Source organism: Lactuca virosa, chromosome 5 (assembly GCF_052849685.1).
Source record: "Lactuca virosa cultivar CGN04683 chromosome 5, Lactuca_virosa_CGN04683_v6, whole genome shotgun sequence".
Taxonomy (NCBI): Eukaryota; Viridiplantae; Streptophyta; class Magnoliopsida; order Asterales; family Asteraceae; genus Lactuca; species Lactuca virosa.
Window position 1 is genome coordinate 266,340,146 of NC_136430.1, and position 26,071 is coordinate 266,366,216.

The 26,071-nt window shown below is 34.4% G+C and overlaps 2 protein-coding genes across 2 annotated transcripts; both read right to left on the reverse strand.

The window, feature by feature from the left end:
- Positions 1-1,020: 1,020 nt before the first annotated feature.
- LOC145117256 (tubulin gamma-1 chain-like) lies at positions 1,021-5,289 on the reverse strand. Its single transcript, XM_079053566.1, has 12 exons — positions 4,901-5,289; positions 4,293-4,499; positions 4,038-4,149; positions 3,548-3,948; positions 2,538-2,591; positions 2,339-2,443; positions 2,185-2,259; positions 2,057-2,101; positions 1,808-1,936; positions 1,625-1,729; positions 1,405-1,481; positions 1,021-1,306 (listed from the first exon to the last, which is right to left on the reverse strand). The coding sequence occupies exons 1-11, from the start codon at positions 5,027-5,029 to the stop codon at positions 1,410-1,412; spliced, it is 1,434 nt and encodes a 477-aa protein (XP_078909692.1). The 5' UTR covers positions 5,030-5,289; the 3' UTR covers positions 1,021-1,306; positions 1,405-1,409.
- Positions 5,290-9,900: 4,611 nt separating this feature from the next.
- Positions 9,901-10,218, reverse strand: LOC145112704 (uncharacterized). The gene has a single exon (XM_079048840.1). It carries the CDS (start codon positions 10,216-10,218, stop codon positions 9,901-9,903), a length of 318 nt encoding a protein of 105 aa, XP_078904966.1.
- Between the last annotated feature and the right edge of the window lie 15,853 nt (positions 10,219-26,071).

The window sequence follows — 26,071 nt, forward strand, 5'->3', positions numbered from 1 at the left end:
ACTAATCCATTAGAATTCTATGGATGATGACAACTAGAAGTTGCTACCAAGCTGTGGAAAAGAAGATAAACGAGGACAGTAATCTAGAGCAATCAACCCTAACTATGTTGGAATAATTCAAACTCATGTTGGAGGGAGTAATGAAAAAGCGAGATAAAAAGCTACTTGGAAGATTTTGAGAAATGATATAGGAACATGAAGTGAGACTTAAGAAAGAGACCATGATGGAACATGAAAAGTTTGTTAACACTATGACCAAGTTTAATGGAAAGTATGTGCGCGCAACACCAATTGGACATTTTCAAAGGAGAGATGGAAGTTATGTCATCCCAACAATAAGAAAATTTCATGGTGATGTTGTTACAACATAAAGATCGGTACCATCAACATGTGAGAAGACATAAGAGTTCGATGACAAGTGGCTTGAGTAGAATGAAAACTCTTACTTAAATGATTATTAAGAATTTCCTCATATGTAGTTAAGACGATTGAAGTTGAAGACGAATTCTGATTTCTGATTTTAGTAATGTTAACAAAGAAGATGTCGAGCACAAAAAGCGGCTTCGAGCAAAACTATATGATATAAAGTTGGAAACGGTACGCTCCAAACTTGCGGGAAAAAAGATATAATAAAGATAAGCAATTCTATTTTCAGTTGCAAGAGCATTTGGTTGAACACAAATGGATACGATACTCACACACAAGCATGACGTAGGACAAAGCTCGGGTTGGGAATGAATTATTATTATTATTATTATTATTATTGTTGTTGTTGTTGTTGTTGTTGTTGTTGTTGTTTTGAGTTATTCTTTTTAAATATTGTTTTGCCTTGAATTCTTTTTAATTAATAAAATGTTACATTATTATTGCTTTTACATATTTATTTATTTATTTATTAGTTTATATACTTTTAATTATTTTATTTAAAAGAATGTGAAAATTAGAAAGGGATAGAAAGATGACCATTTCCATGGTTTAAAGAGTGAGAGATATGATGATGATGTGAGGTTGATACGGATAGACGGATCGAATGATAGAAACATGACCATTCCTACAACCCTTATAATTAAGCAATGGAGGTTCACAAAGACATCGTTTTGCTCAAGTGTAAGCCACTAAAACCAACACTAGTTTTGGAAATTTCAAACTTGGAAAAAAGCGACTAAAACTAAAAACAAATATCTTCAAAAATATATAAACGACTTTAACAAAAATATGCAAATCCTAGTTTAGAGAGACTTTCCATAATGCCCACATGTTGCTTCCTTTGTGTTATCTCATTGTACCCCAAATGCTTTGTGATGGTCTGAATTTGTAGAGATTATGACATGTAAATGTTGTATACATAAAAAATAAAAAAATAAAAAAATAAAACTTTTTCTTTTTTTGACTAAAATAACACACCTGTATTATTGATATTGGTAAGTAGGATCGATTGATCCAATATCAGTTCCTTCATCAGTCAGAAGATTATGTGGGTCCTAACATCACATGTGAACAACTCAATAAAACTATATTTCTATTCCTTTTATATATATATATATATATATATATATATATATATATATATATATATATATATATATATATATATATATATATATATATATTTGGTCATGTATACCTCCATTCCCCATTTGATGTAATCAGGGGACTCACACGCCTTATATTCATCAACCAAACTATCAAGTATGTCTTTGGACTCATCAAATTCCGAAAGATCATTATCCTTAAAACGTTAAAAAAAAAAAGATAAATTTTAAAAAATTTCAAATCGAACATATTTTTTTCTTAATGAATAACTTACAGCAAACATAGGAAAACTCTTGTACTTATCGAGAAAGGCTTGTCTTTTTCTCAAAAGAGAATATTGGCTCAAACACTTGGAGAATAAATGTCGAATTCCAGTGTAACTTGCTAACATGAGCCCACTAACCTAAAATATATATAAAAAAAATACAAGGTTTTATTTATATTAATTTAATAATAACTAATAAGAACTAATTACTAATAAACAATACGATAAAATTTTGAGGATTTATTGAAGTCTTCTTACCCTGTGGGCAGTTCGAACATAAGGAGACTTTCTTGAGAGAGCAACCTAAATACAAAAGTTATGTGAAACTAAATGATATATAAAAACTAAAAAAGCAAAAGGGCAAATATGTAATTAATATCGGTTACTTGAATGCTAGCAGGACCCCATTCTATGAAATTAACAAGCTTTCTTTCACGTATTCTTTGCAAGCTTTCGTGAACCTAAAGAAAGAAAGAGACAAAAGGTATAATTCATATGTAAAGAAATGGTTAAAAATGTGTAATTGTAATTTGTAGTGACCTTAGTTGGATCAACTTCTCCTTGAATAATATTTAAAATTGATATGTATTTTGCTTGACTGGCTTGCTTCGTTCTAGCATTACAGGTTACCATTAAATTTTTAGTCTACAAAATATATAAAAAAAAAAAAACATATTAGTTTGTAAGAGTTTTAGGAGATTTTATGCTTTGTCATAATATTTATATATAAGTTGTTTACTTGAAGAAGTCTTCTCATCACATCAAGAACTGTGGTTTTTCGAATCATATTAGCCTGACAATATCAATCAATATATTACATAATATTGAAGTAACTAAACTTAAAGCATCCACAATAGGAGTTTTTTCATATCTTTTTTCAATAAAAAAAGGCTTTTTCATAGAACTAGGTAATTAACAAGTAAAACTCAACTATCTATTACATTACATATATGTTAAGGAAATTATTCAAAAGTCTTTATGTTTAGGCCTCATAATCGATTTAATACTTATCTCTTTTTTTAGTCAATTAAGTCATAAAAACCTAAAATTGTATTCATTTTGACCCTTTGTCAACAAGTCATCAAACTTTCAAAAATTACATTTTTGGCTCATATCTTAAATTTTATTACAAATTTGGTCCAAAATTTACACTTTTGGCCTAGAGTTTAAATTTTATTACAAATTTGGTACAAAATTTACACATTTGGCCCAAATTTTAAATTTGATTACAAATTTGGTCCAAAATTTAAACTTTTGGTCCAAATTTTAAACTTTATTACAAATTTAGTCCAATTTTACACTTTTGGCCTAGATTTCAAAATCTTGTTACAAATTTGGTCCAAAATTTACACTTTTGGCCAAGATTTTAAATTTTATTACAAATTTGGTCTAAAATTTACACATTTTGCCCAGATTTTAAATTTTATTACAAATTTGATCTAAAATTTACACTTTTGGCCAAGATTTCAAATTTTTGTTACAAATTCATCCTAAATTACTTTTTTCCACATCTTTTTTTTTTCAAAATTTTGTTTCGAATATGTTTTTCTTTTTTGCTTTATAAAACCATATTTACACAAAAAAACATATTTTCACATAAAAAAAAACCTTCTTTTTTCTATACAAAAATCTTTTTTTTTTAAAACACTGTTGTATGCGAAATACATATTTATAAAGTAGATATTTATCAAGTGCATAAATATATACAAATCCGTTTTTTATAAAAAAAAAATGTATACAAACACCTACCTGGCGTTCCACAGTTAGTGGGGTATACCCCGCCATAAGAAAATGACACCTAGGCGTTGGAATCAAAGAAGCAAGAAGTCCAACCAAGTCATTATTCATATACCCTGGGTACCTTAAGGTGGTTGTACTTGCAGCCATAACAGTAGAAACTAAAGAATTTGTCTCAGAGACAGTTGGATTCTGAATATGAAGCCTTTCTACTGCAATTCTATTGAGGGCAGTATTGTCAATAACCACTACACAGTCAGCATTGAGAGTGAGACGTTTAAGTGTCAAGAGGGAGTTGTAAGGCTGAACCACTACATCACTTGTCTCATTCTGGTTAGGAAAAACACTGTATGTCTGAATAAGTTTTTTGCTGTAATGATCATTTAATGTCTCAAGAATATATGATCCCATTCCTACATGGAAATATGGAAATATGTAGTTCCATTTAAGGACATAATACAAAGATTAAAAAAAAAAAAATTAGAAAAGAAATTGGAAAAACCTGATCCTGTTCCTCCAGCAATAGAATGACATAAAACAAATCCCTCAAGACTATCACTTCCATCTGCTTCTCTATCTATCATGTCCATCAGATCCTCCTCAAAATGCTTACCCTGTTTGAAAGATGATAATTATGTTGCAAGATCACATAAATACATAATCCACCACAATTTTGAAGTTTTATCATTACAATCATATAATTAGTGGCTAATCTTCTTTGTGTAAGAGGTTGATGAAATTGAAAACAGAATTTTACCTGTTCATATCCACTAGCCCAATTGTTTCCAGCACCTGCTCCTTCTTGTGAAATAAATATGTTCTCATGATTATAAAGATCCCTATATTCACCAGTTTGGATTCCATTAATCACTCTTGGCTCTAGATCCACAAGCAAAGCTCGTGGTATGTAATGTTGATCATCAGCTTGATAGAAAAATACATCTTTTCTGTCCCCTGCACCTCCCTGCAACAAGTTCAATGTCAACATGCTGAAAATTGAAAAGTATCTCAAGTGATAATTGATAAAGAGTACCCTGATTTCTAGCCTCTAGCATAGAAGCTAAGTAACACAAAAAACTGAATTTTGATATTGATTGCATCAGATTATCATCGACGATTGCATAATTGGCCTTACATTTTGTTTCTCAAACAACAAAAGGTGTTTCACGTTTTTAACACGAAAGGGAACGTAAACCCTATAAGCTGTGATCACGAGAACAAAAAATGTGAAAACACTTTTATACCGATTGAATTGTTTAATTGTGGTTGTGAAACAGGTTGTAATTTGTTGGTTTATACAATTGAAATCAAGTTATTACACAACGAAGCACATATATATTCGAAACATAGAAGTTCGTGTATAACCTGAGTGGCGTATTCTTCGAGAATGCCGTCTTTAGATATTCCGTGTTCAAGACATAGTTGTTTCCAGAACTCCATCCCGATCTGATTTCCGCATTGCCCTACTTGCAGATTGATGATTTCACGAGGCATTATGTGATTTTCTTCTTCTCTAACTAATTGTTCGGTTCTGTTTCTCAGTCACTAGGGTTCCGAAAGGTGTGATGAAGACGGACATAAATGGTGAAACCGGCGACGAGGAGAGGAACGATGGCCGGTGGCCGGAGTGATGAAGTGAGGCCGTGTGTGTATGAGAAGATGGAAATGATGAATAGCGGTTTGTTGCGGGTGCGTTAACATGTGCAAGTTGACACAATGTGTGTTTATGGTATTGAACTACAGAACGATGCCGTTTTAAGCAACCTATAATGAATGAATAGCTGGAAAATGGCAATCGCGATTATATATATTTTGTAGTAGAAGTGTATATGTATATTTTAAGAAAAAGTTTGAGTCGGTATAAAAACATCATTGATGTGATAAATTGTTCTTAAGGCTTTTTTTTTTGGTAAATTCTACTTATATCTTTGTATACATCTAGGGTTAATTACTTAAAGAGGGTATTTAAAGATACAATTTCAATCGAGCCGAGTCCAAATTTCTAGGGTATATTTTTCTATGTCTTATTATGTTAGTATAGAAAAAAAAATTGATGTATCATGTATAACGGTTGAGCGGAAAAAAGAAAAAGAAAATGGAGCCAAAACAAAATCACTGGAGAAGACTAACGGACGTGCGATTTTTTGGATTAATTATCGCATTGGGTCTTTCACCACCATCGATCGAAGGACGTGCGATTTTTTTAGAATAATCATCGCATAATTCCATTTTGGTTTTTTCAAGCGGCCTTCTGATTTCTAACTTCAGATTCTATTTTATAATGTCTTATTCTAATCTTTCTTAATACTAGGGATGTCAACGTGACCAAACGGGGGCGGAAATAGCTGCCCCCGCTCCCGCCCCCGAAATCAACTGCTGCCCCCGCCCCCGCCCCCGAATCCCCCGGTTACCTAGCCCCCGATCCCGCCCCCGAATACCTCTATTGCCCCCGATCCCGCCCCCGTTCCCCCATTTATGGGCTTAAATTGATTTTTTTTCTTAAAAATGCTATATTTTGGGTTTTAAAAAAACTACTCTTCATAAAGTAATTCACAGCAAACATCAAAACTTAAATCACACCAACATCATCGCAAACATCAAGATAGCTAAACTGAAAATTATCACAACAATCTTTCATAGCAACTTAAATACAATAACAAATCAGAAATCAATTTACAACAACTTAAATCCAATATCAATTCAGTATAAATCAATTCAGAAATTAACTCACTACAACTAAAATCCAATTTCAATTCAGAAATCAGAATCGAAACAAGCACACTATCAATTGAAATCAATCCAGAAATCATAGTCTTAATTCAGAAAAGAAACCATAAAATCGACAATCATACAAATTAGAAAACTGAACTGGACTAGAAATCATTGTCTCATTTGAATTGGACCAAAGAAGAAATTACCAAAACTGTCACAGAGAAAAGAGTGCTTGATGTTCGAGACAAGAACTGTTCATCGACGCTGGTGGAGGAAGGTATGTCATCGGTAAGTAGACGGCGACTGGACGCCGGCAGGTGCAGTCGAGCAGTACTCTGTCGTCGTTCCGTTCGTGGTCTTGTACTCTTGTCGCCGACTCGTTCGATTGCAATAGAGGGGATGTGAGTCAGTGACTCAGTGAGTGTAATTTTTGAAGTGTGAAGAGTTAAGATGAAGAAGAAGACGTGATTGCTAGAGAGTACAGTCGAGAAATTGGGAATTTTCTAGAGAGGGGTTGAGAGAAGTCGACTTGAAGGATGAAGTGGATTGAGAGAAGCTGTATGCGTGAAGTGGATTGAGGAAGGAAAAGGAAAGCAGGAAACCCTAAAAATTGATACTCTATTTTCTATATATATTTTATATTAAATATTTTTTTTATATCAATATAAAAATGGGGCCCCCGCGGGAGTACGGGACGGAAACGCCTATTCCCGACCCCGATCCCGAAAATAAACGGGGTTTAATCCCGCCCCCGCTCCCGCTCCCGAATTTTTTTTAAAATTAGTCTCGTACGGTATCGGGGTCCCACGGAAACGGGATCCCACGGGGGTTTTTGACATCCCTAGATTCAGATAATCTGATTTCACGCATCCTTAAAAAATCGATCTTGTATTCGTTAAATATGATTTCAGGCAGCCTCACAAATTCTGATTTCTGATTTATAACTTGTGTTGATCTGATTTCTTATTCATGTAAATTGTAAAATTTTGTTATTATTCTTCACTTCTTTTATGTTAGTTTTCTTATACAAAAATTATTTGTGCTTTCTTTCTGATTTTCTATTAATAACTTTAAACCTCAACATAACAAGTTTTGAAATCATTGTTATTAGAGCCTAGAAAACGATTCAAAAATTGTATCATTGATGTTGGAAAACGATTCAACATCCCAATTTGACAATTTGGTGTTTTCGTGAACATATAGATCGTGTTGACGTTGTCACAGTAAACAATTGTTGCTTTAGGTGTGGGACAACAAAGCTCAAGTAAAAGATTTTGGATCCATGATGTCTTTGCGATGGTGTTGGCGACACCGCGATATCCTGCTTCAGCACTAGATCAAGAAATCGTGTCTGCCGTTTTGAGGAAAATGATATGAAATTGTCCCCAAGGACGACGTAGTAGCCTGATGTAGAACGTCGGGTGGTTGGACATCCCCCCAATCTGCATCAGAGTATGCAACAAGGGATGAGTCGGGGGAGATGTGAAGTTGAAGCCCATGATCAAGAGTTCCTCAAATGTAGCGAATAATCTGTATGAGAGCATGGAGATGAGTTTCTCTAATATCATGCATATATAAGCAAATCTAATGAACTACAAAAGTAATGTTAGGTTTGGTAAAAGTGAGATGCTGAAGAGAACCAACAAGGTTGTGGAATAATATAGGATCGAAAACTAGAGATCCAGATGAGTCCAGTTTTATGAACTGCTTCTACGGGTGTTCAACATGGATTGCACTGCATCATGTTTGCTCGTTCCAAGATTTCGATGGCATACTTATTTTGAGATAGAAAAGACCTTTAGATTATCTTACGGCTGAAATACTGTAACATCCTAAAAACACGATAATTTTTTTTTCATTTTTAAATTAAAAGAAACCATTGTTTTCAATTTTAAATCATATCAAGTCAAGTGTCAAATACAAATATTCCCCAAAATCAAAACATCATAAAATCTCCCAAAATATATCTTCGAAGGATGTGTACGATCACGCCTTCGTCTTGCCACGGTCATCTAAAGTACTTGAAACAATAAACTAAAATTGTAAGCCAAAGCTTATTGAGTTCCCCCAAAGTACCACCACACAACATAACATATACAACATTGCATGTTGGGTCCAGTCACTCATTGGAATGGAATACCCCCAATCCAATCAGTCATCGGACTGGAATGCCCATAGACAACAGGTCCACTCAGTCATCGGATTGAAATACCCTCGGGTCCACTCAGTCATCAGACTGGAATACCCCCGATATATTGGCTCACGCACAAAGCAATAAAGCCTCAACCCCAAACCATAACATGTCAGCATATACATAACAGACAACATATAACCAGTTAACAGGCAAACAGACAAATCTACAGACCACTACTGAGTCATAGCAATATCCTATATATCAGGTGATTCAATTCTAGCTTTTCAATACAACATAACAACATCCTCTAACCAAAATACATGATTCAATGGGCCGACATTGGTGCCTTCGGCCCACGAGTACAGTGAGGAAAACTCACATCTCATTCTGAAAAAGATAGTTGATCACACCACAACTCTACGTACCAACTCTACGAATCACCTGTACAACAAACAATGACCTTGTCTCAAAAAATATTGTCCAAAATACCCTCAGGTCGAACTCGTTCAAAACCCTAGTCAAAGGTCAAAGTCAACAAGTCAACGCAACCAGTCGTCACATCATGGTTAGCTCCAACCACGACGTGGTGACTAAAAGATGAGACAGTCGCATGGCAGCCATCCACCACGTCGTAGTGACCATTTAGACCATCTTAATCCATCAAACCAACCATTCAAACTTCCCATAAGGCCTTCTCTCACCCAATGAACCATAAAAATCGTTGCCTTATAGACATGCATGTCCAATGCATGTCTTGAACTTAAACTAGGTCAAAATAGGTAAAAAGGGCCAAGATCACATGCAAGAGTTAAAAACTCTAAGAAATTCCAAATCCAACACTCCTAACCCCAAAGGGGCTATGGGGATCCATAAAGTTGGAAACTTTATGGAATCCCAACACTCCAATATGTTCGAACATGAATAATAAGAAATAGAAACCTAGATCTATACACAATAAACTAAAAAGCATGGAACTTGAGGACTTACAAAAGTCCAGAAGATGCACAACAAGAAGATGAGAAGAGTTTCTTGTTGAATCCAAGCCCAAATGTCACCTTCTTTTTCTTCTTCTAATACCCAAAAATCAACAAAACAAAGGCTTAGAAAGCAAGTTGGAGGTTAGGTTTTGGTTGGAGGCTGAGAGAGTGTTATAGAGGCTGAGGGTAAGCAACCCTAGCCATCATATTCCCTTAAATAGGGTCTCAAACCCCGGAGATTAGGGTTTCTCATTAAAACGCCACCACGTCGTGGTCATAGGCCGCTATGTCATGGTGGTCATTTAAAACTCGCAATACAATGACCATCGCCACGTTGTGTGATGCCTTCATCACGATGTGGTCTCGTCCAAAATAAAAAAATACATTTAATCTAGATACCTCCAAGAATTCGAATGTTACAATTCTCCTCCACTTGAATTAGACTTTGTCCTCGAAGTCCGTAGCTACAAACAACTCGGGTAATGCTCTCACATCTCTGCCTTGGGTTCCCAAGTCCATTTGGAACCCTTTTGATGCTGCCACTAAACCTTGACCAAAGACACCACCTTGTTGTGCAAAGCCTTCATTTTTGATCCAAAACCACCACCGGCCTCTCCACATACTTTGGGGCGATCATCAACCTGAATATCCTCCAAGGTAACCACCGCCGAATCATCAGCCACACACTTCTGAAGTTGCAAAACATAGAAGGTGTGGTAGATATGACTGAGCTCCTCCGGCAAATCCAGTCTGTAAGCTACCTTGTCAACCCTGACAATCACTCGAAATGGCCCAATATAATGGGGCCCCAACTTGTCCCTCTTCCTGAAGCGTATTACACCCTTCCAGGGTGATACCATTAGTAAAACCATGTCGCCGACCTGGAACTCCAACTCAGATCGACGCTTGTATGCATAACTCTTCTGCCGACTCTGAGCTATCTTCAGCCTCTGCCTAATCAGTTGAATAATCTCTATCGTCTGAAGGACTACCTCAATCCTTCTCATGAATCTATGACCCACCTCTCCCCAACATATTGGGGTACGACACTTCCTCCCATAGAGAAGCGTGGTGCACTAATGCTGGAGTGACAGTTGTTGTCATAAGAAAACTCAGCTGGGGGAAGTTAGGAGTCCCAACTCCCACCAAAATCAATCACACATGATTGCAACATATCCTCAAGCGTTTGAATGGTTCACTCACTTTGACCATCCGTCTGCGGACGATAAGTGGTGCTAAAATGCAACCTCATACCTAGTTCCTCGTGGAACCTTTGCCAAAACCACGAAGTAAACTGAACATCCCAGTATGAAACAATAGAAACCAGAACACCATGCCTAGCGACAATCTCGCGCATATAAACATCGGCCAACTTCTCGGCTGACGAGCTCTCGCGGATGGCTAAGATGTGGGCACTCTTGGTTAACCGGTCCACTATCACCCAAATTGCATCAAACCCTTTAGCTGTCCAAGGCAACTTGGTGATGAAATCCATGGTGATCTATTCCTATTTCCACATGGGAACTTCCAATGGCTGAAGCTTGTCATGCGGCCTCTGGTGCTCAGCTTTAACCATCCGATAGGTCAAACACCGCTCTCGACATACCAGGCTATCTCTCGCTTCATGCACGACCACCAATAACTGAGTCGAAAATCTTGATACATCTTGGTGGCTCTGGGGTGTATCAAAAATATGAACTTGTGTGCCTCCTCCAGCATAGCCTGTCTGACCCCACCAAAATCTGGTACCCATACTCGACAACACCGGGCCAATAATCCACGACTGTCAGTAGCGAACCTGTCAATCTCACCTCTGAGTCTCTTTTGTTTCCAATTCTCCTTCTTGACTCACTTGGCCTGAGCCTCTCTAATCATAACCAACCATGGTGAATCAATTGAAATCCTCATACAAAGGTTCCCAACAACAACACTAACCGTCTTGGGGCTCAAAGCATCAGGGACCACATTTTCTTTCCATGGGTGGTACGAAATCTTGCAGCTATAATCGTTGACCACATCAAGCCACCTACACTGCATCATGTTCAGCTTCGGCTGATCCATAAGATATCTCAAAATCTTCTGATCCGTGTAGATGGTACAACAGACCCCATACAGATAATGCCACCAAATCTTCAAAGAAAACACCACTAATCCCAACACCAAATCATGAGTTGGATAACGAACCTCATGCGGCTTCAGCTGTCGAGAAGCATAAGCAATAACCCTCCCTCATTTTATAAGAATTGACCCCAGGCTGGTGATGGATGCATCTCAGGGAGGGTCAATACTAGGGCCTCACATAACTTCCTCCTCAAAGTCTCGAATGCAGCCTGTTGCTTAGTCCCCCTAGTGGAAATCCACGCCCTTCCTCGTCAAACGAGTGAGGGGTACAACAATATTGGAGAAATCCTAAATGAACCTCCAATAATACCCTGCTAATCCCAATAAACTCTTGATCTCAGATGGGGACTTTAGAATCTCCCACTTCATGAAAGCCTCAGTCTTAGTCGGATCGACCAAAATCCCACTTTGGTTAACGAGGTATCCCAAGAATTGGACCTCTCGTAACCAAAACTCTCACTTCGAGAACTTGGCATAAAGTCGTTCCCGCCTCAATACTCCCAGAAGCTCTCGAAGATGCTCTTCATGCTGCTCTTGGATCTTGGAATACACCAAGATATCATCAATGAAAACAATGACTGATCAATCAAGCATCGGTCTGCATACCCGATTCATCAAATCCATGAATGCTTTCACCGTGTTTGTGAGCCCAAACGACATTACCACAAACTCGTAATGACCATAACGAGTCTAAAACGTGGCCTTCTCCACATCCTCCTCTCTCACCCTCATCTAATGATACCCCAACCTCAAATCGATCTTGGAGAACCAAGATGTACCCTGCAACTGATCAAAGAGGTCATCAATCTGCGGAAGTGGGTATCGGTTCTTCACCATCAACTTGTTCAACTCCTGGTAATCAATGCACATATGGTGTGAACCGTACTTCTTCTTGACAAACAAAATAGGTGTTCCCCACGGCGAATTGCTCGGACTAATGAACTGCTTGTCCAATAGCTCCTGAAGTTGAGAGGACAACTCTTGCATCTCAGGTGGTGCCAATCGGTACGGCGCCTTAGCAATCGTAGCCACACCCGAAACCAAGTTGATCCTGAACTCAACCTGCCTCTCAGGAGGCACACTGGGTAACTCCTCTGGGAAGACATCTGCGAACTCTCTCACCACAGGCACATCTGAAATTGAAATATGCTTCCCAACTCGAGTATCAAACACATATGCAAGATAACCCACACAACCATGTTGAATATACTGCCGAGCCCTGGCAGCATAACAAAAGGATGACCCAATCCTGGTGCCCTCTCTATAAATAAACAGATCTCCCCCACTTGGGGTTCGAACTACCACCCGTTGACCCTCGCAATCAATCATATCCCAAAATCTAGTCAGCCAATCCATCCCTACAATTACCCACACATCTACCATGGGAATAGGGATCAAATCAATCAGATAAGGCACCCCAAAAATCTCCAAAATACAGCCCCAAAAAACGCTCGATGTAGAAATCATGTGTTCGTTGGCGATAAAAACTCGCAACGGACACTCTAACTCTCCAAGAGTCATATCAAAACTTCTACTGAAGGACCAAGATACAAAGGACTGACTCGCACCCAAGTCAAAAACGACAAGAGCAAGCAAAGAATTCACTAAGAAGGTACCTAACATAAAAAAAACATAAGCATACCATAAAATATTTGACATAATAATAAGTAGAAACATACCAGTAACGACGTCTGGCGTCGCCCTGGCCTCCTCTTCCGTGAGCTAGAAAGCACGACCTCGAGCCCTCGGAGGCTCCGCCATACCCTGCCGTCCATAAGTGATGCTCAGTGCAGCTTGTGCTGGATCCTACGCCAATCTAGCCACAAGCAATGGACACTTGTCCCTCATATGGCCAACCTGCTCACAATGGTAACAGATCTTAGTGCTCGACAACGGGGCTTGCTGACGACAATCCCTCGCAATGTTGCCCTCCCAGCTACATTTGTGGCATCTAGATGATGATCGGCAATCACCCTCATGAACCTTACCACACTTCCCACAAGTGCGCCCCCCTGTCCCCCAGGTCTCGAATCAGCGGGCTTGAATTGGTTCGCCGCAGGTTGTGACTGAACAGGAGTCTGCCTCAACTCCGTCGCCTGAACCTCTATCTCAATATCTTGCCTCCTCGCGGCATCCATAATCTTAGCGAGGGTAGCATAATGTTGGGTGCACAGGAACTACCGACTATCCGTCACCGACTCTATAGTTTGTCTTAAATCCAAGTACTCTTGATCCAACCTCTCCCTCTCCACCAGGGGAATATGTCTAATGAGGATCTACATGCTCAAGAAAGCCATACCCTTAAATCAAATCATGAGCCATACCTTGTACCATTTTAGATAGAGTCTAAGCAAGAGGGAACTGCGTGACTCCTATCACACGTAGGCAAGGCCAAATAGGGGGCAAATTGACTGGCTACTATACTTAGGTAAGCCATATGAGCCCCACATGAGGTTACACCCTTATTAAGTGCCTAAAAACACACATAGCCGAGTGCATCGAGATCCGAATGTCGAGAATTTTTTTTCGAACGTGCCAATAGATAGAGTTTAATTCAAGAATCCCAAAAACTCAAACGGATTAATTTTTCGAGTTATGGAACTCCGAGAAATTGCGTTTAAAGTTCTGCGTCTAAATAACGTGAAACGCTCAATTTTTTGATTTTCGCAAATATTTTTGCTAAAATTTTTTTGAGTATGAAATTAAATATTAGGCTATAGCCCGAGTCCAAAAACGCTCTCAGAATTTCCATCGGAGGTGTGTAAGTGCCTCAACGGATCGATTCGATTTTACGCAATTAAAGAAAATCAGTGTTTTAGTGTCCGTTTCTTAAAACTATCGTATATTTTGCATACGAACTCCATTTTGGATGTTTCTTTATTGTTTCGGAAATAGGTGAACATGTACTATAAGGTTTTAATGTTTTCCTGGTTCATAAATGCTTAATATAATTTTCCAGTTTTTCAGACGCATTAACCAATGTTGTAGTTTGAGCTATTTGATTCGTTTGACAGTTTACACATTTGGAAGTAAGGTATCATTTGACATCTTATAATATTTGAAATGAACTCATTTATTTTACAATAGATGCACTAAAACTGAATGGGTTAAATTACAAACAAATTTACTATAATTTAATCGTTTGTAGTCTATGACCTAAATTCTGGGATGTCACAGTTGGGATCTTATCACTTATAATTTAATCAAGATCTACGAAGGTTTCAATGACTACAAAGGTATGTATTCTTTTTTCCTTCTCTTTATTTTAGTTGCAATTGATTGGTTGAACATCGATCCATGTTTAGTTTATGAGGTTACTATTTTTGTTGCTTCTGATGTGCGCCCTTGTGGCCTTTTAGATCCCTCACAACCCAACACTTTCATTTTCCACTCCACTGTTACATAAGTTGCATGTGGATGAGACACCCAATTCCAAGTTTCATTAGACTTTCCAATATATAGAGCTTATTATGTGTAACATACAATTTTTCAGGAAGAAAAAGAAGTTGATGTGCAAGAGACCACCAAGCAAACCAATCTTCATATTCTTGTGCGTATTTTGGACCCTTATAAGTCTCCAAGTTCTCATTTTTTGCTTCATCCTTGTGTAGGTCAAGAAAATGAGCTTGTATCTTAATGTTGTGCTCTCTTAATTGGTTGAACTTGATAAACTTTGCAAATTTATGATTCCTTGAGGTCCCTAGGGAAATATATGTTTCAGATTTGGATTCCCAAGGTTGTTTTCGTGCCATGCATGAGATTTGGCCATATTTCCCTGATTTTGATCTAAATTGAGTGCATAACATGCATTAGGAATGCATGTCCATAAAGTTGGGAATTTTATGGTTCATTTGAGTGCCTAGAAGCCTTAAAGAAAGTTGGAGGGGTGGACTTAAAGTATTAAGGACTTAATGAGATTTGGATCTGCCAACATCTCTGTAGCATGATTGAGTGCCAATCAAGGCATGGTGGGCAGATCCATCACGATTTTGGACTGGCCTAGGCCGACACGATAACAGATTTCACCCGTGATCGTTCTATCATGTAATTGCCACGACGCGGTCAAGGGTTGGCCAGGACACGGTAACGACTATTGTATTTTTGACCATTTTGACTTTTGGTCAAACTTGGGAGGTTTTGAGTTATAGCCTGAGTTTTGGTTTGTGAATTGTTTAGGACGTTGTTGTAGTCGAGTCTATATGATTTCAAGTAGTGGATTACAACTCTTTGATCAGGTGGGTTTTCTCACTATACTATGTAGGGCACTAGGTGTCATGGTATGTTGGATTGTCTATATTACTTTTTGCATGAAAAACTGTGGTGGGATCACAACACTTGTATGAAAGAATGTGGTTGGATCACAACAGTTGCATGGAAGATCATGGTGAGACTATGGCGGGAAAGACTGCAGCGAGTCTGTAACAACGGAAGTGAATGTAAGACTATGGTGGGATCATAGCATGCACATAGTTTGGAATATAACCCTAGGGCGGGGCCCTTTTGTTATGTATGGTATGTGGTATATTGGGGAAATTCACTAAGCTTTGTGCTTACGGTTTTAAGTTGTAATTGTTTCTGATTTTCTTGGTAACGAAGGAAGGACACAACTCAATTGATGCTTTGAAATAAATAGTTTTACTTGGATCCTTGAAGTTGTAATGGAAAAAATGCTTTTAATATTAAATGTAAAATTTACTAGGGAATTTTGGATGTTTCACTATGTGAGATCCTTCATGCTAATATGTTCAGTTTTTTGGGAAACAATTTATTCCATTTCCAAGTCCCATTAGTTTTAGAAAGTGTATTTTCCTCGATGTGTCTCCGAAGGGAAGAAACCATGAATATATATGCCATTGTTTTACAATCATCAACGCCAAGTACTATTGTTGTTCACAATAATAGAACTCGTGAAAAGGGTAGTGAATGAAGTATGATATTTGTACACAATGTTCAGAATGTTGGTGATTAATCCTCAACAACCCCCATAATTTTTTCCATAGATGGTTGCGTTGATCACCGATGCTATATATTATTCCCAGATACATAAAATCTCCACCAACACTTCCATAGGAGTGTATGGTTTTGTGCTTTTAGGTTTTCGATGGTTAAACCATCATGTTCTTTGTAGGGAATAATTTTATCTCACATGATCCATGACATCTTCCTTTTTTTCAAAACTTCCATGCTAAAATAATTGGAAACATATTTGTTGCGAACATTTAATTAAATGTAATGGTACTTTGTAAATGGAAAATTAGTATGTACCTAATTTCAAAGAACAACCTTATAAAGTGTAAGACGACCTCAAAATGAAAGGGTTAAAGATTTTTGTTTTAGTGAGTTTGGCTTTAAACTTGTCGATAATAGGGTTCATTGATTGATTCTAGCCATCGAAAACCCTATCATAAGTCCTTTGTATGTGAATGGTACTTTACCGATGGAGAAGTCGATTTCTCTTGCAACCTAGTCAATTTAAAAGTCTTGTACTCCTATTCAAAAGTTTTGGTTTTACTCATGTTGACTTTGAGCCTTGAGGAGATTTTAAAACAACTTAGAATTATAATTAATTCTTAAAACTTTCGATTGACCAAGTGCCCAAAAATATAACGTCATCTGTGTACCGATGGTGAATGAGTCACATACCATTGTTTGGTAATTTTGTTTTGGAAAGGGAACTTCCTTAACGAGGGTTCCGGGCTAACTTTTGCATACATACTAATCCCATACTACAAACATGAGGCTATGTCTTATGTCCTGCAGTCATTGCAGATGAACTTCCATGACCATATGTGCTGAGTTGTGTAATGATTTGAACATGGGTCAATAGGGTAGCCAACATATCTTCCACATGCCTTACTAAGTCACCACAACCCAAGTGTTTCATTGTTTGGTAATTTGGTACCTCGATAAATAGAATTATCTTTTACTTACTCTAATGCGATGTTTAAACCTTCAACAACTAGAATGAAAAGGAAAGGGATATGGTGTCACCATATCATACACCCCTCTTCATTGAGAATTCTTTGGTGGCTGAACCGTTAATAACTATTGATGCACAAGCAAGATAAACACACCTTTATTTGACAACACTGATTTGAACCAAACTCCAACTCGACCATAACTAAGTTGGGGCATTTCCAACTTAGACAATCAAACGTCTTCTCAAAATCTAAAAAATGCCTTTGTTTTGCTCTTTTTTTATCAGTGAGGTCAAGTTCATTGACAATAAGTGACCCATTAAAGATATCATTGTCCTTGATGATATTATTGGCCCATTAAAGATATTATTTTGGAGATGGATTTACAAAGATGCCTAATAAACCATTAAAGATAGTATTATCCTTGATGATATTATTTGCTCATTAAAGATATTATTTTGGAGTTAGTTTCACAAAGACATCCAATCAAATTTATTAGACAATACTTACTGTGTCAGGTCAGAAATCTTGGTAACTAGGTTATATATTGACCCGAAGAGAGTTTTACCCAACTAGGTGTATATATCTTCGAATTTGGATCTTATATATATGAAGTACTAACTTGCCAAAAATTACATATTTATTCGTCATCAACCATATACTATATATGATAATAGGGAAATGATCGGTATACAACAGTTTTTTATCATACACAACAATTAATGTTTTATACAGTTGTACAATACAACATTTTAAAGCATCAATGTTGAAATATTGTGGTGTACAAATCATCTCCCTAATAGTTTTTCCAATCTAAATCATTGACAATCTCTATGTTTCACGTCTTATTTATTATAAATTAATTCCAAATATATGAAATCTTTTGTTGTTTCGTAATTAAATCAATTGTCAAATAATTTATATTTTATACTTAAAAACTAACAAAACTTTTTAATGATAACTAACCGAACTAAAAATAGTTAATAAATTACAATAGTTAAAGGAAAAAAAGCGTAACGACAAAATACATGCATGTTTATTAATTATCAAATAGGTCTCATTTTTTTTTCTTGAAAAAGGCATTCTTACGTATTTAAAAAAATTTAACTTAGTTAGCCACTAAGAAATTTGAAAAACTAAATAATAAATAAAATAGTATAAATACATTGTAATTACGAATAGATTATTTCTTGTTCTCAAAGTTTCTCACACATTTACGGATATACTTAATTAATAATATGTTATTTAGATAGTTATTAGAGATTATACCTATAAAAAATAAAGAGTAAAAGTAAAAATAATGACAGACTAACTAGAGTTTTATACAAATAACTATATACAAGGAAAGTATAACATAAAAACGAAATTTTGGAGAAATCCAAGGCTATTCTCCCATTAAATTTCAAACGGTCTATCACTCGATAGTTAATACTTATCATGAAGGATTTAAGGAAAGCTTTCCTATTGGAGTAAGGAAACTTGTTCAGCACATATATATAGACATATACATTCGGCTTCTTGTTTATCAGAACGATTTATTAATATTTCTTGGTTATTACCATACCTTTAATCAGGCAATCAGCCATGGCTGAGCGTTTGAGTTCCAGCAAGAAGATAAAATTCCATTATGAATTTACTACTTGACATTTCCAGGTGATAGCTAGAACGTTTAAAGAAGATGTTTCAAATTACTTTAGATAAATTTTTGTGAATGTGTGATTTTTATTATTATATTTTCAAGAATAAAAAAGAATTTCTTTGATGTTTTGATACATCAAATATTTAGATTTATCACATTTGTGCTTCGCGAGACTGAAGGAAATTTTAGTAAAAGTAAATCCACACTTTGTATATATATGAGTCATGGATGCTTTGTTAAGCCATATAGAAAATTGGAAAAATTCCATACAAGCATGCGTATTCCTGATATTTTATCTACTTGTCATTTGTCATAAATGTTTAATATATTGCCTTATATATGATTCGTAAAATACCAATTTATTTAAGTAGTATAGGCAACAAATCCGTTGAGGTGTTTGATCACATACCATTTGCAATGCAGAAAATATATACATTTTGAATTCAAATATACAATTATGCATGGAAGTGGAATGCATAATATATGGAATTAGCAGTAAATGAGTCATATCTGCTCAGTGGATGGGTATGTCGATAAGATACTAAGCATTTATAGTTCACTCAGATTATTTTGGACCAAAATGGAAAAATCAACAAACTAAATGTATTGGTTTTATACAATAACATCATACTCCTATTTTGTTTCCAATAATAGCAATATACTTGGCCGGTCACAAAAGTAAAAACAAAAAAAAATGTAGAAAGTGAAGAAAAACGACAAATCGGACCTAAATAAAACGGACTGCCCAAGATGGACCAATGACTGCAAAATGTTCACCTCTAGGAAAATAAATGGACGAAGGTGTGTCTTATTAGAAATAGGCATTCAAATAACTTTGCAAAAAAAACATATTTAATATGTGGCTGAATATGTAAGCTAATGAAGAAACACATGACACATTCAATCCAGATGAGAAGAAAAAGAAGAACATGGTGATGTACGAGTACAACTGCCACATTACCAATTCTATTGTCTTTGTATTTTTACTGGCAAGCTAACAAAATAAAGAAAACCACATATATGTTGTAAAAGGGTGAGCAAAACTTTAACCTGGAAACCAAAAAACCGAAACCGAAGCATAAACCGACGTTTGGGTTTAGATTTTTCAAAAATCGCAAACTTCGGTTTTGGGTTTGATAAAACCAAAAGAAACCGAACCGAACCGACTATATAAAATGTTTAAAATAAATATATTTTATATACATAATATTAAATGTTTTGGGAAAAAATAACAAAAGAAGTAGATGGTGCAAGTCGTTAGGATGGTTGTCTCAGGTTTTGTACGCTCATCTTTATTTATTTCTTCAATGTCAAGATATGTGTGTGTGTATATATATATATATATATATATATATATATATATATATATATAGAGAGAGAGAGAGAGAGAGAGAGAGAGAGAGAGAGAGAGAGAGAAGAGAGAGATCAAATGAGAACCACTAAAGATTAAGAACCTCCATTTTAGTTTATAAATAAGATATATTTGTAAATTCTAACATTTTGATGTTTTTTATGTTTTGATTAGTGGACAAAAAGCAAGGACATCATGGTCATTTTAACAACAAACAAATTGGTAACATATTAGAATAGATCAAACACATTATCCTACATTTCTAAATCTCCAACTTATGAACACCTTCAAATTCTCCTACCAACACCAAGCACTACCACTATCGGCCACCACCATCACCGACCGCCACCACCTCCCTCGTCATTGTCTCCTATCAGCGTCGAACCACACCTCTGCTTGTCTTCTCCGGTGGTGTGATTCCTTTAATTATCTTTTGTGTTTTTTGCTCAGATCTGATTAGATATAAATGATTCCGGTGATTTTTCGTCATGTCTGGTAATGTTATTAGGCCAGATCTAGATCTACAAGCTACACCTTCTAATAACATCGCCTTCAGCTCTGTCATCATCGCCTGACTGCCGCCTCTTGCCACCGTCGTCAATCTTACCACCACCGACCGTCACCTTTAGATCTATAACATCTGCCTCAGATCTAGTCAAATCTAAAGATATTCTCTTCTACATCTAAGATTTTTGCCTCCTAAATCATCTTCGTTGCTCATCACATCCACCATCATTACCACCACCACTGTCAACCGTCACTTCCCTCTCTCTCACAATATATATTCAGATATGATATATATTTAAGAGTTTTGTTCTATTTCACAAAGTATTTTTTTACCTTCTACCGACAACATCACACCGCTGACGACCATCACCACTACTGATGACCGCCACCACCATTGATCTCTTCTCAAGGTGTTTGATGTACAAATCGGGCTAGATTTTATGTATATTATGCTTATAAATCTGATATGTCTTATGCACATAATGTGTTTGATAAAATACTAGACCTTGTGTTCTATTGTTTGATCTGTTATTTTATAGAAAAAATTATAGATAAAAGTTATAGAAACAATATGCACACAAGATATTTGATGGAATGCCTTAATGAAAGATTATATATTTTAAGTTGTGAATTAGTGTTTGAACTAGTCTTTTATGCTGTGAAGTTAATGTTTTAATCTCTTATTATTTTTTTACTTTTATTAATCATATTCTTTTTCTGCTATTAAGTTGTGAATTCATGTTTTTTTGTTCTTATATGATATAATATTTACATCAAATTGTTATTCACAGTTTATATTTTATGGTTGTTATATTTAGAATTGAATTTAGAATGTATGTTATTTTGTTAGTGTTTTCTCAGATAATGTGAAGTTAAGGTTGTTTAATGATTCAACCATTTAGTGTAAAAGTTTGTTTTAACTATGAATGAATGAATTAATATGTTTTAAGTTGTGAATATTATGAATAAAAGTCTTAAATTGTTTTATTAAAGTGTATTGATAGTACTGAAATGTTTTATTAATCTAGTGACAGACCCTTGCTTATACGATATATGTGTGCGGAAATTAAAACTGAAGACTTTGTTGGAAAAAATTAAGGGCGTCAGATATTAAATTAAAAATATTAAAAGGTTTCAAGGCAAAAGGTAATCAAAATCTACAATTTAAATTTGAATAAATCATAATCACTTCTCGTAGTATTAATACTTTTAGATTCATTTAATATGGAATATATTACAAAAAAAAAACCATAAAAAGCTGCCCTTCCCCGTCGCTTAGAAGTCACGACAACGGCAGCTAAATGGTGTCTCCAGGTTTCGCATCTTTAACTCTTTATTTAACCATTTTTCACTCTCTCGCCTTGCTCTTACTCATTTATTTGAGAACTTTATTGTTATAATAAATCAAAGGGTGTGTATTGGTCTATTACCCTATGCCTACATGCTGCATAACCTATCATACTTTGACTAATAAAGTAGATGTAATGACTTAAGTGTTGTCACTTTTTTCTTTCTTAAGTGTAGAAAAGTACAATGAATCACAAGAGTAATATGTATATAACAATTGTTTTATCACGTTAAATTTATTAAGAGCATCTCCAATGCAAGCTTATTTATTTATAGCTTTTTACTATTTGTTTGACCACTTAGTATTATTAAGGCATCTACAATGCATTGAACTCTATAGAGATTAATTGTCACATCATCTTTCTACAATCCATACAACTCTATAATTTTTTTTTCCTACAATGCATTGAACTCTACAAAGTTAAATAGAATGTTACAAAATGTGATTTATAGTAAATATTTATGAATTAAAAACGTTCCCTTTTCCCATTGAAGAGTTCAATGGCCATTGAACTCTAAATCCATTAAATGCCAATGTGACATCTCACAATGATAGAGTTTCATCCATTGAATGAGACATAGACTTGCCACCTCATTCAACTCTCCCATTGAACTCGCCATTATGGATGTTCTAAACACCATTGGAGAGGATAACCTTTTTGCTTTTTTTTATTGACCACTCAATATATATTGAATGGTCAATATAGTATAAAGCTTTGTCCAATCTAACCCTTTATCTTTAAGAATATTTAATTTTACCTACATAATTTTATTTTAGTTGAAATAATATTTATTTCTTTAATAAATATTTATTTCTATTAGATGTTACAAATGTTTATATATTATAACTACAATAAATTTTAATACAAACCATATTTTAATAAAAATATGATGTCTTTAAAAACAACTAATTAAATGAAGGGGTTTTAAGAAACAATTTATATACATGTGGATCAATTAGTTAAACTTTTAAAAAAAGATATGTTGAGGTTAACCATCGGAGATGTAACTTAATTAGAGCTTAAAACTAATAGAATGGTGAGTTGACAACGGCTTTAAGTTATAAGATAACTTAACCATTAGAGATGCTATAATAATATTGTATAGTCACTTGCTTGCATGTTATGATTTATGAATTTATTTGTTTATTTTACTTATTTTTTTCTTTTGTATAGAACAGTAACATTTTTATAACATATTTATTTTTTATGATTTGAATTTGTTTTATTAGCAAACATATTACCATCTAGGCATCTATTATTTTTCAAATAAACAATCTAACAATATTTATCACCATTGTTTTATAACTGGCGTTGATAAAGTACTAATAAAGTATCAATTACTCGATCGAGTTGCTACTAATAAATAGAACTTGTTTATTTGTTTTTATTTTAAGGATTTGATTTCGGCCCCTCTAGTTCTAATCCCCGTGTTCCATCTTGTATTAAACTGTGAATTAGTGTGGTGCACATAAGATATTTTAGCAACGCTTTAACAAAATCATTTATGTTTTTAAGCTATAAATATTGTGAACGGGACATAATTAAATTGTGAATTAAAATCTTGAAATGTAAGTTTTAAGTTGTGAATTAGTGTCTGAAATATCCTTTTAAGTTGTGATTTGATTGTATTAAGTTGTGAGTTAGTTGTATTAAAATGTGAATTGAATGTGTTAAGCTGTAAATTAATTGTATTAAGTTTGTATTAAATTGTGATTTTTTTATAATTTTTTTGTTTGCTTCTGGAAAATAAGATTGAAGAAACATTATATACATATATGATTTTATCTACTTTTCAATGAAGTATGTAAAACTTAAATTGTGAATATTTGCGTGAATAAACTTTGAAAGAAACACTACAATATAAATCTGAAGGTATCTATATCATACATACTTATAAAGCTAGCATTTTTTCTTGAATCTCATGCATTTGAAACTCTATTTTTTTAACTTCCTCAAACCACATTCATTTGAAACCCCCTTTTTTAACTAATGCAACTCAAAAGTTTTCTTAATTATGATTGAACACTCAAACGTTTTATAACTTATATTATGTTTAATTAGCATTTAGTGAAACGTTTACTATAAAAAAGGCCAATCTTTTGGAAAGACATGCATACAAATCATATACAAATTTCAAAAAGAAAACAAACTTAAAGGTTTTTGTGTTGGGTTGAGGTCTTATGCCTACCGGTGGTAGGAGATCCACATACCCTTTTTAATTATTTATATTAATGCTTAGTAATATCTATTTTATATTCCTATTCATCTTAATTTTTTAGGTACAAATTAAGGAAGAGGATTATCGGCGCACCAACATAAAGTCAAACGTACGCCTTGCAAAATATGTAATTAAAATTAAGTATCATATTTACTAATCGACTTATTTTAAAACTCTTGATGACATTTATGTATAATGATATATTTTGTATGACTTCATTCTGAATTTCAATGTTTAATATTTGAAAGTTCATATATGAAACATTGGATGTTTTGGTGTAATATAAATAGTGTAATACAAAGTTTATTAGTTCAATATTGTTTATTAATAGCTCATTCAAAATAACTTATTTCTTATTTTATCCAAAAAATATTATCGGACATAAGAAAAATAGATTATATCAATGTTATACAAAAACTTATAATATATATTGGATATTATAAAAGTAAAAGTAAAGTTTATAAGGTATGGACTATATTAGATAGTATTAAAATATAAGTTGATATATTTTTATGTTATTTGATAATTCGGTTAATGCCCAAAACATGACTAAAAACGTAAATTTCAACATATTTATATTTTTTCCCATAATTATTTTAACCACTTAAATGTATTCTTGCGCAACGCGCGAGGTTACGCCTAGTATACTTATAAAAGAGACATTTTTACTTGCACCACATGTATTTGAAACCTCCATGACTTTTTAATTTCTTATAGCTCAAACCACATTCATTTGAAACCCCCATCTTTTAACTAATACAACTCAAAAGTCTTCTTAATAATGATTTAACACTCAAAGGTTTTATAACTTATATTATGTTTAATAAGCACTTAATGAAATGTTTACTATAAAAAGATCAATCTTTTGGGTAGACATGCGTACAAATCACATACAAACTTCACAAAGAAAACAAGCTTAAAGGTTTTTGTGTTGGTTTGAAGTCTTATGACCACTTTTTGAGATATGTTATTATATTATAGTTTTTAATTTGTAAGTTTGTTATATACTAATTATTTATATATTTTTCTTGATTTTGGATTCTTTTAATACAATTGTTGTATGTTGTACTTTAATCGTTAATATATACTAGATCAGTTACATGTTATCGATCATATGTTATATACCGTGATGTGGATAATATTTAAATTGATATGTTAAATATGATTGTTTGTTTGTTCTGCTTCAAACAAGTAACTAATTAAAAGTCATGAATATTTTAAATTTTCCATGTAAATATGAAAGATATATTTTTCTTTTTTACCACATGTATTTAAAACTCCTATTACTTTTCAATTTCTTTATAATAATAATTATAAATTGGTTAATAATGTTAAATAGATGCAAAACCTAAATTGTAATCCTAAAATTAAGTAAACCTGAATATTAAATTAACATATTTTACTTCTACTTAGTTTTGATATGTTATTTCTTAAAATGCCAGTTTAAAGTTACAACTTTTAAATGATTTGTATAAAATACTTCAATTATTAATTTAAATATAGTGTTAAAGTATTAACTTAAATGGAAATTTCAAAGAAAATCCAACAACTATTTTCTAAATAGTTATAAGTTATAAATTATAGTGTTAAACGTAAAAGCTAAGTTGTAA

Excerpts from the sequence above, each read along its gene's own strand:
- LOC145117256 (XM_079053566.1), bottom strand. The coding sequence starts at position 5,029 with ATGCCTCGTGAAATCATCAATCTGCAAGTAGGGCAATGCGGAAATCAG. Across the intron at positions 2,260-2,338 it reads GAGAAGTTGATCCAACTAAG|GTTCACGAAAGCTTGCAAAG; the intron begins GTCACTACAAAT and ends TTCTTTCTTTAG. Across the intron at positions 1,937-2,056 it reads ATGTTCGAACTGCCCACAGG|GTTAGTGGGCTCATGTTAGC; the intron begins GTAAGAAGACTT and ends TATATATTTTAG.
- LOC145112704 (XM_079048840.1), bottom strand. The coding sequence starts at position 10,218 with ATGGTATCACCCTGGAAGGGTGTAATACGCTTCAGGAAGAGGGACAAG.